Source organism: Odocoileus virginianus, chromosome 11 (genome assembly GCF_023699985.2).
Source record: "Odocoileus virginianus isolate 20LAN1187 ecotype Illinois chromosome 11, Ovbor_1.2, whole genome shotgun sequence".
Taxonomy (NCBI): Eukaryota; Metazoa; Chordata; class Mammalia; order Artiodactyla; family Cervidae; genus Odocoileus; species Odocoileus virginianus.
The window spans coordinates 23,810,048-23,823,185 of record NC_069684.1 but is presented as its reverse complement, the minus strand read 5'-3'; the positions used below and the strand labels follow the sequence as shown (position 1 = coordinate 23,823,185).

General features: G+C 35.6%; 1 protein-coding gene across 3 annotated transcripts in view; it reads left to right on the top strand.

The window, feature by feature from the left end:
* The window catches only part of RABGAP1L (RAB GTPase activating protein 1 like), a 677,279-nt gene that overhangs the window by 387,991 nt on the left and 276,150 nt on the right, over window positions 1-13,138 (top strand). For all 3 annotated transcript variants that reach the window (XM_020902280.2, XM_070474047.1, XM_020902281.2), the window contains exon 14: window positions 6,698-6,811. In XM_020902280.2, the coding sequence (XP_020757939.2) occupies window positions 6,698-6,811 (114 nt within the window). The remainder of the gene's footprint in view (window positions 1-6,697; window positions 6,812-13,138) is intronic.

Genomic DNA, 13,138 nt, shown 5'->3' with positions numbered 1-13,138 from the left:
ATATTTATCAAATGCTGATTATCAGAAGCATTCTTTAAAGTTTTATAGAAAAATGAAAGTTATTCTTACACAATGGTTAGTAAATATGTAGCCCTTTACATTTTTATTTATCTTAAAAGAGTATAAAGGACTGTTCTGATAAATTTTATAATTAATAATTTAAAAAATAATGCAAAGTTAGAAATAATCTAACTTTGGAAAATACTAGCGTATTTTCCAAACTGAACTAACAGAGTTCAGTTATTGTACTTCATTCTAACAAGAGTTGCAGAATTTATCATTGCCCATTGATACGAGTTTCCAAGACTGTCAGGTACACCAGTTGAATCCTTTATTTTGAGACAGTGAGTGGTCAGCATTCCTGGGAATGAGGGCATATCCAAATATGGCCATAGATGCATTTGGAGTCTAAAAGTAACCCCAGATATTCATCATGGAGAGGTACCTGACCTGGATTCTCTAGGATCTCAGGGAAATCCAGGCTGTTCTCATAGGCTGCAGTGCTTCTTAGTTTTCTAGTCCCAAAGAATGCTTTATTTTAATCACATAATTCCTGCTGCACTCCCCTCAGTCCCTTCAAGATTAAGGTATTCGTTATGGGTATTGACTGGTCTTATGAAGACAGTGCTTCCTCTCCCCTCACTTTCCCCTGCTCTTTGTTCTTAATGTTGCTACTGCCCCCAAGAGATCTCCATCTAGTTGAAGCCAGAATATGGCTTATATTTTTGACCTTTGTGTCAGGCTTTGATTCTGAGACATCTGGCAGCATGTGTGTGCAGTGCCCAGGAAGCAGCTTGCTAACAATATGGTTTAGTTGTTGCTTATTTCTTTGCTTCCGTATTACCCTGCTAATGCTGAGACTCCCCCTGTCCATATTCAAGAAATGAAGGCTGACAGTGATCCAGCCTTTTTGTGTTACTGTTTCTAGCTCATGATTTTAGTAGCATGTTTGAAACTAGAATGAGCTTCTTATGTTTTCTCCTTTCATCTCTGCCTCTTTGGAATTTTGGCAAACATCAAGGCAAATAAATCAGAGCCACCACTGCCAACCCATCTGCTTTCAGGGACATGTAAGCTGACTACTTTGTGATGTTTCTCCACAGATCTAGCTCCAGCATAGAACTAGAGGAGGATCCCTGTGGAGTTAGAATAGAAGGCACGTTTTAAGGTCATTTTTTTTTCTTAGGCTCTGAATCATTTATCTGCTGACTGCTTGTGGCTACGCGTGGTCTACATTGGCATTTCTAATGATACAAGTTGACATGGTACTTAAAAGTTGAAATGATTTTGTAATAGATGAAAATTGAAAATGTACTTCTAGTTTGATTTGATGATAAAGATTCATAAGAAAAGGTACAGCGAGAGTTGTAAAAATGTTGCAAATCAGACTACAACCACAGGTGTTTGTTTATCAGAACATTACCTTTTCACTTCATCTGATGCTAAAGTCACATGTGACAACACTTATCCTCACTAGAATATCTTTCCAGTTGTTGACAGCCTAGAAATTGTTCCATAAAAAATAATAAGGTATGGTCATCCAAACCTGTCTTCCTAATACTTGTTGACACTTCAATGCTGTATTCGTTTCTTTCTCACAACAAGCATGTAAGTGATGATTGCCTTCAAAGAGGAATTAAGAGGATTAGAAAGATGTCAGAATATATACAATATACTGGAAGAAAACTTATGTAATCCTCTTGATAACAGGCTGTATGTTGTCTCCACTTAAAGTGATCAAGAGTTAATCGAGATACTTATCTTACCTCTTAGCAATGGTTTTAAACTGATCTTCAGCAAGCTGAATTATATATCCTTTGTCAGGCCATGGATTTTATTACACTAGAGATTGATGTATTTTTGAAGATAAGTTTTGTTTTATGACTTAGCAGTTTGGAAATGAAAGAAAATCCTTTCTATACATATGTATAGAATAGTCTTTTGGACTCTGTGGGAGAGGGTGAGGGTGGGATGATTTGGGAGAACAGCACTGAAACACGTATATTATCATATGTGAAACGAATCACCAGTCCAGGTTTGATGCGTGATGCAGGGTGCTCGGGGCTGGTGCACTGGGATGACCCAGAGGGATGGGATGGGGAGGGAGGTGGGAGGGGGGTTCAGGATGGGGAACACATGTACACCCATGGCTGATTCATGTCAATGTATGGCAAAACCAATACAATATTGTAAAGTAAAAAAAAAGAAAATCCTTAGAAATTTCATTTCTGTGTGGTGGTAGTATCAGAGGAGTGTGGTCCGAGGAAGAAAGAAAAGGCTTCTTCCAAACTTCTCACTACTACTGCCTGTTTCTGCTCTGAGTCAGTTTGTGTGTGTGGCCCAAGCTGATGCCTCCTTAGGCAGGATAGAAGATGATCTCAAGGACTTTGCCTGCCAGTGATTTTTTTGATGGTGATGATCCAGATAGGAGACTTGTAGTAGTGATAGTGGCATTTGTTCTCTCCCTAACTGTGACTTCAACCCCTCACTGATCTTCAGATTATGAATTCTGAAGTAAAGAATGAAAACGGTAACTGTTCTGGCAAATTTAACTTCTGCTGTACTCTGTGCTTGCCAGTCTTCTTTCAGGGTATATTTGTATATGTATTTTTTTCTTGCATGAATATATGCAAAGCTGGAGCCAGAGTGTTCACACTGGCGTTAGTGGCCCCAGCATTGCCTATTGGGTTAAACATCACTTTATGTAAATAATTGTTCACTTTTGCTTTTCATCATGGACTAATAGAAACTAATATACATAAGATGCCTGATAGAAAATTCAGAAGAGGGTGCATATGCATTAGTGCATCATCACACTGAAAGCTCAAAGGGAATTGGTTTCATAATCACAATGTTTATGATCCAAAGAGAAACAGTGGCTTATTTCATTATTTAAAGTGTACAAATACAGAAGGATGTCTAAAACTAAATTCACCAGATTTTTAAACAAATGAACATGATCCTTAATGAGAAGGAGGAATAATGATTATTACTTTTATTTATTGCTTTAATGAGTTTTCTCAGATTTAGGTACTTCACTGGTAGCTTACTGATAAAAAATTTGCCTGCCAATGTAGGAGATGGTGGGTTCGATCCCTGGGTCAAGATGATCCCTTGGAGGAGGAAGTGGCAACCCACTCCAGTATTCTTGCCTGGAGAATCCCATGAACCGGGGAGCCTGGTGGGCTATAGTCCATGGGGTCACAAAGAGTCTGATACAACTTAGCAACTACACAGATTAATGAGTATTCACTTGATAATAGACAGTGTTCTAAGCACTTTACACACATTATATTATTCTAAACAACATGAGTTTGGTATTACCATCCCATTTTAAAGATGAGGAAACTGAGTTTAGTGAGATTAAATAACTTGTCTGAGCTTCTATAGTTGTTACGTGAAGTAGCCGGAAATAGAACCAATGAGTTTGACTGGCCCCAGAGCCACTAAGCCACCATATTGGACTGAAGATCGGAATGGGACATACATCCACTGGAAAGTAAATTGTGGGGATAAAGCTGTGAGTCTCTAGATCCTGGTGAATTCACCACCTGTCAGGAAGTGAATTCTTTCCTCTTCTCATTCTAAGAATAATTGTAGGGACTTAAGGAAACTCTGTTCATGGGGACCTTCCAAGAAAATGACCTCATGTCAATTTTGGTTGTGCTTATAAAATGTTTTTGGCCGTATTTTAAGAGAAGTTTTCACATGAAACTTTTTAACTCTAGATATTTGGATGGTCAGTTACTTGGCTTCTTTTTTGTCTTCTGTTCATTTTGTTTATTTTTTATAATTGGAATAAGTCTAAAAAAGGGATGAATATTGAAGAGAGACATCATTTTGTCTTCCTTTTGCAGTGTTAGGTTTAGTGATTTCCCTGACTCAAATACTTTAATGATTGAGTGGATAAATTCAGGGGATTAGATGTGGGTTCCTGAATATATACCATTGCTATTTTTAACAGTATGGGTAATTGGGAGATGGTTAACTTTCAGCTTTTGCCTTGAAAACACTATTATTTTCTCTAGCAATTTCATTCATAATAGTCTGTTTGTAAGAGTCTAGTGTACTTCTTAGGGCTTCCCTGATAGCTCAGTTGGTAAATAATCTGTCTGCAATGCAGGAGATCCCAGTTGATTCCTGGGTTGGAGAGATTCTCTGGAGAAGGGATGGGCTACCCACTCCAGTGTTCTTGGGCTTTCCCTGTGGCTCAGCTGGTAAAGAATCCGCCTGCAATGCGGGAGACCTGGGTTGAAAAGATCCCCTGAAGAAGGGAAAGGCTACCCACTCCAGCATTCTGGCCTTGAGAATTCCATGGACTGTATAGTCCATGGGGTTGCAAAGAGTTGGACATGACTGAGTGACTTTCACTTCACTTCAGTGTACTTCTTAACCTTCACTTAAATGAAAGGCATCAGTGAATAATGTAGCAAAATAGCTTATTTAGTTTATATAGTGAAGTTCCAGAAATTGTCCTCTTAACCAACTGAGAGCAATATGTAGAAAGAAAACTCTAGAAACACATATGTAGAAGGCATTTAAAAGTAATCATAGCAAGGTAAAGTTTATTAAGTTCAGAAAAGTCTATGATTTTTTAATGGGTTATCCATAACATCTTATGGAAAACTCCGCTCAATCTTTCTGCCCAACCCACTATTTTCATTTGATTTTGCTTCTTTACTTTTTAAAACAAACAAGGAAGATTCAACTATTCATAGAAAAAATTGATCAATATTATGCAGTTATATCCTAGAAATTTTTGATCAGTTTCTCTTTCTCTGAATCAGACTCTTGGCACCATTTAAACACAGCATGATAGCAACCAAGTAGGCAGTTTCTAGGGAATATATTCCAATGATTTCTTTCTCTCAGCATCTCAGAAAGTGAAAAATGAGTTATCCTGTGAAGCAGTCGACACATGTTTGCCCCTAAAATAGTTCAACTTGGGAGGAGTAACATTTTCATTGGCTATTTTTTTCAAAGAGTTTGTCGGTGGAGACTTACTGAAAAGAAATCCACTGATGGAGGAAATCTGGACAGTGAAAACTCATCTGCCCGTTACCAGATTCCCCTGCTTAGACTCAATATCATACCAGATAAATCATGCATTTTATAATATATTTTCATATACATTGCCTTTATATTTACCTTGTTCTATATCCCCCTCCTACCCCATTAGTCTGTACCATTAGAAACTACATTGGCCATGGTAAATGTAAACTTTCTATGTCTCCTTTTATTTAAGGTATGGAAAATTTTTGAAAGTTTCATTTTTATTTATCTTTAGCATTCCATTCCTATAAAGCCTCAGAATTTCCTCTGGACTGATTTGTGATATGTTTGGTGTTTGTTGGCAGATTTGGAACGTTTCAGTTTTAGTTGTTTCTCCACATGATATAAGATCTAATTACCACCCAGCATGATATAGCAGCTGAAATGAAAAAGGCAGCAAGAGAAGGCACTGACTTAACTTTAGAGCTCATCAGCTACTCCTCCTTATATACTTTTCAGCTAGAAAAAGAAAGAGAAATAGCATTTATTAAAGTAACTCATATATTAAACTTTCTTTTCTTAATTTTATCTGAAAGAGGGGATTTGTTCAAATATGGAAACAAGACATTAAAAAACACTTTTAATTTGCATTAGTAATCATTGATTCTTCTTTAATTGTGCAGGATATTTTCATTATTGGGGTTGCTAGAAGTAGTCTTGTTCTATTTTCTTGACATTTAAACAGATAAAACAAACATTGAGAAGAATAAAATCAAGTGAATGATTAATCATTTTGTATAAAGCTTAGAACTTACTCAGTTTTGAACTTTCAGATCCTAAATCTGTCTGGAAAAGAAAAGCCTCTAGATTTATATTTAAAGTGTATGTCATCTTAGTATGCTAGTTTGGAGGCTTTTTATTTTCTGAAGCAAATGAGTTGGGTAATTTACCTGTTGGCAGGAAAGATTGATAATATTTTATACTTTTTAAATGACTATGGTCTGAGTTTTCTCATATCAGATTCTCAGAAAGTCAGATTTGGTTTGGGACAGGTGTGGAGAAACACAGACACTATCATTGTTTCGATTATGTGTGGTACAACAACTCTGAAGGGAAAGTACCTTAAATGGAAATGCATATATCCAGCAATTCCACCTCTAGGAATCTGTCTTGAATATGTATGTATGGAAATATTCCTAGTGGTAGTATTTGTGATATAAATAGAAAAAATACAAAACATCAGTGATAAGAAAATGTAAATTATGGTATGTCTATATCCAAATGTACCTCATTCTTTTTAATAGTTGCTCTTAAAGAGAATTAAATACATTTACATGTACTTATAAAGAATATTCTATCAGTTACCCTGTTAAGTGAAAAGAGCAGAGAGTTTATGTCTATTTGTGCTTCAAAAAGCAAAGGATAGAGCTGGGTGTGTGCAACTTCCCTCTGTTCTCTCTTCCTCACATAAACATGGATTGACACATCTAGGGATAAATGGGTGGAAAGACACAAAAGAAACTATCAGTGGTACTTATAGTATCTTTGGTGCATGGGACTAGGCATCTGGGAAGGAAGGCAGGTTTTTTTTTAATGGAGGAAGCAGCAAATATTTTTTATGCTGTTTGAAATGTTTTAACATGTACGTGTTATTTTTCATAATTAAGAAAATTAAAATTAATGACCAACTCTACTTTTTTTTTAGGACTCAGCCCAGGAGAGTGTTATTACTCGAGATATTCATCGTACATTTCCTGCACATGATTACTTCAAAGATACTGGAGGAGATGGCCAGGAATCTCTCTACAAGATCTGCAAGGTAGGGCCCTCTGCCTTATTTTTTTCTAACTTCCTTTTCAGGGCTGCATTCTAGGAATGCATCTTAAAGTTTTTTAGATTTTCGTTCTGTCTGCATTTCTTATTTGCCCTGTGCCATTGTTTGTCCTTTACACTACCACCACCAGATCCTCCATACTGAGTCCTGAAGGTGACTTTTGGGCTGCGTGCTCTGTACCTTCTTGTGAGGGAGGGCGCATAGTTTGACTTCAGTTTGGCTTTGATGCTAACAGGAAAGGAACTGAAAGGTCCTCTTAGACTACTGCACTGAAGGCTCAGAGGATTCTCGATGACTCTGTCTATCTGACAAGATAATGTGGCAGTTGTTGCAATTTTTGACAGTAGGCAAAAGTACGGAACAGTGTGGCATCTGTTTTGGAATACTGGCAGGTTCTCTGACATTGTTGATATCCTCTGAGTTATATCACAATTTTGTGCAGTTTTTAACGTCCCATTTTGAAATCTTTCTTCTCCCTCATTATTAGTATACCTGGAAGAAAACTGTTTCCTGCTTTTCAGTAAATAGGCCTTGCTTAAATTAAAAAAACAAAAAAGACTTTGTTTATTAGTGGAGAATAGTTATCAGATTATTAATTTCTGAAAATTCTGTTAGAAATGCAGAATAACTTTTCAAATTATTATATATCATTAACTTGTATTGTCCATGCTAATTGAGGCCAGAGACTCAAAATTGCAAAATTTCCATTAAAAAAAGTTTTGCCCTTTATCCTCAAAGTTAAAATGTCCTACAAAGTGTGGTGGGTATATTCAGTATTTGTCCTTAGCTGCCATTCCAGTAAAGATTGTTAATGAATAGTGATCTACACAAAAATCTTTTAATAGTAAGGAAAACAACAAACACCATGGCTGATTTTCAAGCCAGATTACATGTTTCTGAATTATCAAATTTAGCCTTTAGTTAAGTATTAAGTAGCAAAGATTAGTCAGTAGATAGTCAGAAATATACTCCCATATCAATATCATTTTATATTTACTTTTTTAAAAACTGGCACTTGTAAGAGCAGTGCTTACATGTGCTTACCAAGTAGGATTGATGTTCTGCAAATGTTACGCTTTGATTAAAATCCTTCTTGCATGTTTGTGTTTTAGCCTTCTGCCTACTCCTATCTTGTCTTGTCTTGTCTTTTTTCCCATTTCTTTTCTTTTGATGTAGCCATATTGGAGGATTATAAATGTACACACTGATCAGAAGTCTATTTTTATATGACTATATCACTAAAAGCTAGAAATGTATTACTAACTTAAAGTCTGACAATGTACTGATTTCTGGAAGGTGATATGTCATCTATTCTTTAAATGCCTGAAACCATCAAACACCACAAAAAATGTATCTTATATTCATTATATGCTTGTAAAAAGGAAATGTAATTATTAAAATTTTTTTCTACCAGTTTTGAAATTTTACAAGCTAGTGTCTGGCTTGTATCAGGAAGATATCAAAATTTATATAGTCTATTAAGTTATTTAGAAAGGTCTGACTTATGGTTTATTGAGCAGCGTTTTTCTCCTAGAGTTTAGTATATTTTCAGCCATTCAGTAACTTTTCTTGCAATTTGTCTCTGATTGAATTTAGATACTTTTTTCACATATCTAAAACAGATGGCTCGATGTGCTTGCAGCCTGTACCTCACAGTTTTGCTCCATTGTAGTAAACCAGTATTTGCTTCCTTATGTAAGATTTAGAGAGGAAGCATCCAAACACTACTAAACACAAAGATAGAAGTTAAATAGTTGGTACATTTAAGTAGTTGATACCCCTTGTTTTTGTATTACGGATAATAATCCAGCCTTGAATTCACTAGAAAGTATTTGTTATACATTCCCACAGCTTGTGTAGCCATTTTAGAGTATCAGCGTGTGTTTTGTAATATGATTACACAGTTTTAAACTCTTTCTGAGTAAAAAATGTTATGAAAATGTAGCTCTAAGATACATTATAATTGCTGAGTAGCTTAAATTGCACTGAATTTCATGAAAATGTGGACCCCTCCCCGAAAAAATTCATATTAAAAGCATTTCAGAATTCAAGATAGTAAATAAAAGTCCCTAAGGCTTTTAATATTGTACTAAAATATATATTACCCATACATAACTTTTCAACTATCTTTGATAATGTTGGAGAAACCAAAGTTTGTTGGGGTCCTGCCTTGTGGACCACTTGGTTTGTAACTGACACAATTCCTTTTCTTCTTGAGCTGCTGTTGTTTAGTAGTCCAGTCTTCTTGCAGGAAAACCTGTGATAGTGGTGATAATTACACATAGTTTAGATTAAATATTCTTCTCAAGTTTGTTCATCCACTTTCCTTTGCTTTTTGTATTCAATTTGAGCCATATAAGCTTTATCCTGCTGTGTATGACTTTTAAGGTCACTGAGTATGATGTCCCTATTCTATCATTTTTATTTCTAGAATAGTATCTAACATCATATCTCACAGTCTTAGCAATAAAACTGAGTTTCCATTCTGGATACTTTGCACAAAGCTGAATAGCGTTAATAAAACCTTGATTTAATAGCATTAAATCAGCTATTTAGTTATACAATTTGTAAATTAGGACAGTTTTGCTTCTTCTTAAGCCATTATTATTCTTTTTTTCCCCTTAATAAGTTTTGTCTTATTGCACTGACCCAAACCTCTATTATAGTGTTAAAATGAAGTAATGATAGTAGACATCCTTGTCTCACTCTTGATTGTAAAGGAAATGCATTTAATGATTTACCACTAAGAATGATGGTATTCACATAAGCAACACATTTATAGACTTTTTTTTCACACAATAGCTTCCAGGTGTTATAATAAATTCAAATTTACAGAGTACTTTCACATATATCACCTCATTTATTTCTGACAACTCCTCATCAATGAAATCTGTTCTAGATATGTAATATGCTATGCTCTTAAATTGAGAGACAAATTATTAAGAGAACTTAAGTTAGAATAAGTGTAGAAATCAACTCTAGTTTCAAGGATACAGTCTGACTTTGTAGTTAAAAAGTTGTCAGTGACTGATGAAATGAGGAATGATCTGAACTGTCAGATTAGAGGGAATACTGTTAAAAACTCACTGTCATGTTTTAATGGCCCTGTCAATTTTAGTTTTTGACTCTTAATGTCTTTTGCAGAGTAGGAGGAAATCGAAAAGGTTCAAAGATTCTCCCGTTGTCATAAATTTATGTGTGGAAGTGGAACTGAAAGTATAACAGGATTCATAAGATTCTAGAAGCAAGAAGGTTTTGGCACCCTTCCCCTCCTTTCTCTCTCCTCTCCCTCACTCTTTTCTCCCTTCTCTCCCTCCTTTCTTTCCTATTAATTATGTCAATAACATATTTTAAAATAGTGTCCTTTAAAGGAGGAAGAAGATACAGTCTCCCCAAGTATCTTTAGCACTTTTCTAATTTACATATGATGTGAAATCTGGTTTTAGTTGAGAGACAGTTTGGCATAGTTTAAAGGACTAAACATTAAGAGATCTGATTCTGGTCTTATTCCTCCTGTAGGCAGATTTAAGACTTTGGGAAAATCACTTCTTAAATTTCCTCCTCAGTAAGAGCGTGAGGTGTGGTAAGATGATTCTTCTTACAGTTTGCTTGAAATTTTTTTTTCTGAAATATGACATATTGAATGAGGACTCGAACAGTTACTGATAATTCCTATATTAGGTCCCAGCTCTATTTGTCAATACCAGGACTATAAATGGACGTGATTTTACTTTGAAATCTTTGCCTTGCTTTCTGTTAGTGTGTTTGGGAGTGTGTTTCATGCAAACATGAAATGTAGCACATTTAGTGATTTACTTCTAGATATACATCTCTTTATAAGACCTAAGACAAGTCAGTCATAGTAATTAGCTAAAACATTGTTCACAACAGGTTAGACTGAAGTGACTCTTGTGCAGTTTAATTTGAGGCATGTTGCTTTTTCAAATTTTCTGATTCCAGCAAACTGATTTATATAAAAGAGGCTACTGCTGTGAATTAAAAGAAGGGATTGAGCATATTACAGAGAAATCACATCTCTGTTCATCTGGGTTAATAATTTGCTAGTATAATGGTTTGTAGAAGGACAAAAATAAATGTAACTCCTGTTGCAACACATATTTTTCTCAAAAATGAGGTTGGATTTAATATAAGAACTGAAGCATTTCAGGAGTTATTTTGATACCAAAATGATGAGTGGTCCGATACATAATTTTTACAGAACACAAATGATCACTGACTCTTGTGAAAGTAGATACAGTTGTATATTATTTATATTGTTTTCTTGATTTATGGGGGGTTGATTGAAGATTGAGGGCAGGAGAAGGGGACGACAGAGGATGAGATGGTTGGATGGCAACACCGACTCGATGGTCATGGGTTTGCATGGACTCCGGGAGTTGGTGATGGACAGGGAGGCCTGGTGTGCTGCAGTTCATGGGGTCGCAAAGAGTCAGATATGACTGAGCGACTAAACTGAACTGAACTGTGACTGTAGGGATGAGTTGTTACAGAATTGATAGTACTTTCGATACAGTTTTTTACCTATTTGACAACTTGTAATGCATCTGTCTTCCTTGGGGTTCCTGAATGATCCCTAGTTTGAATGACATTTTCTGAACACATTATAGCCTGCTATCATCCTTCCTCCAATCTATTAAATTCTTGATTAATGTTGTTTTATTTTTCAGTTCTAGAATTTCCATTTGATTTTTTAAAAAAGTAGATTCTAGTTCCTTGGTGAAATTACTTTTTTTTCTTTTCATTTTCTTGAACAGATTAATCACAGTTATTTTAAAGTGCAAGTCTGATAAAATCTAGTATCTGATCATCTATGAATGTATTGTAGCTCAGCTGATAAAGAATTGGCCTGCAATGTGGGAGGTCTGGGTTCGATCCCGGGTTTGAGAAGATGCCCTGGAGAAGGGAAAGGCAACCCACTCCAGTATTCTGGCCTGGAGAATTCCGTGGACTGTATAGTTCATAGGGTCACAAAGAGTCGGACACAACTGAGCGACTCACTTTTATTTTACATGAATGTATTCCTATTTTCTCTTGATTTTTATTTATTTGCTCATGTTTTTTGCCTGCTCAATCATATTTAATAGAATTCTGGGTCTTGTGTATGAAAAATTATAAAGGCTTTGGATGATGTTATTTTATTCCAGAGCAGATTCAGTATTCCTCTGGTAAGAAGAGGGAGTATGCCATATCCCTTTGAACCGGCTTTGACTTTATTTTTTTGCTTGGAGGGTTAGGATCTTCCAGGACCTCAACTGAAAGTCTGAGATATTTCCTGGAGACCTTTCTCTTTGATCGGCCCTACCTTTAATTTTCGTGTACCTGACAGGTCAACCACTGAAAATCTCTGCTGAGCTATTCTAAGTATTTATAGGCACTTTCCCACAGATTTCCCCTTCTGTAAGGTGTTACACATAGCTCCTGTGAGGAAATATGAGGGATCAAACCTTTATAATGTATTCCTCAAACTTTTCAGTAGACGTATTGTTAGTTATTAGTTTCAGAGTTTCTGGAGGATGGGGAAGCTCACTGATGATCTTGTTTACAGGGGGATAGTAGATTATCAAATTGCTAAGACTTAATCTCTCAGAGTAAGTGCTTGTTTAATTCCCCCCCCCCCTTTAAATCAGTCATTTCAAATTTTAGAAGAATTGGCTATTTCTGCTGCTTTCATGGAAGGACAATTATGTTTGTAGCTATTCAGAACATCAGGCACATGCTTACACATATACATACACATAAAAAGAAATCTTTGCAACCTGAAGTTGAAAAGCTTCACTTGTGTGTATGTGTGTGTGGTTGGGGGTTAACGTCATGCTTAGCTTTTGAGTAAATATTTTTAAAATATTTTTTATATTTGTTAGTATCATTAAACTCATACATTAAGGATGTTTGGGGTTTTTTTCTCTTTTATACACATATTAATAGGATAGACTTTCTATGACTCAGAGCTCAACTGGGAAGACATACTGTTACTTTAAATATGGAGTTTTCTTCTGAAACTGTAACAATGAAAAGGTCAGGTTTGTGAAGCTGGAGTCCTGGAAAGAGAAGGAGAGATTTGTAATGCTCTTGAGAGTATCTGAAGAGGTTTTTAAAATTTCTTTATGTGCATTAGCACATAAGAGCTTTTCTTGAAGTAGCTTTGTAGTTTCTGTGGCGCCTATAGTCTTTCAACTGAAAGGCTAATTGAAGCCGTCACACCATTATTAGAATAAAGAAGAGAAATGGTGGGATTATGAGGATAATAAAAATGTATAAAATTAGAATACAGGGATTAGAGTATATCCTAAG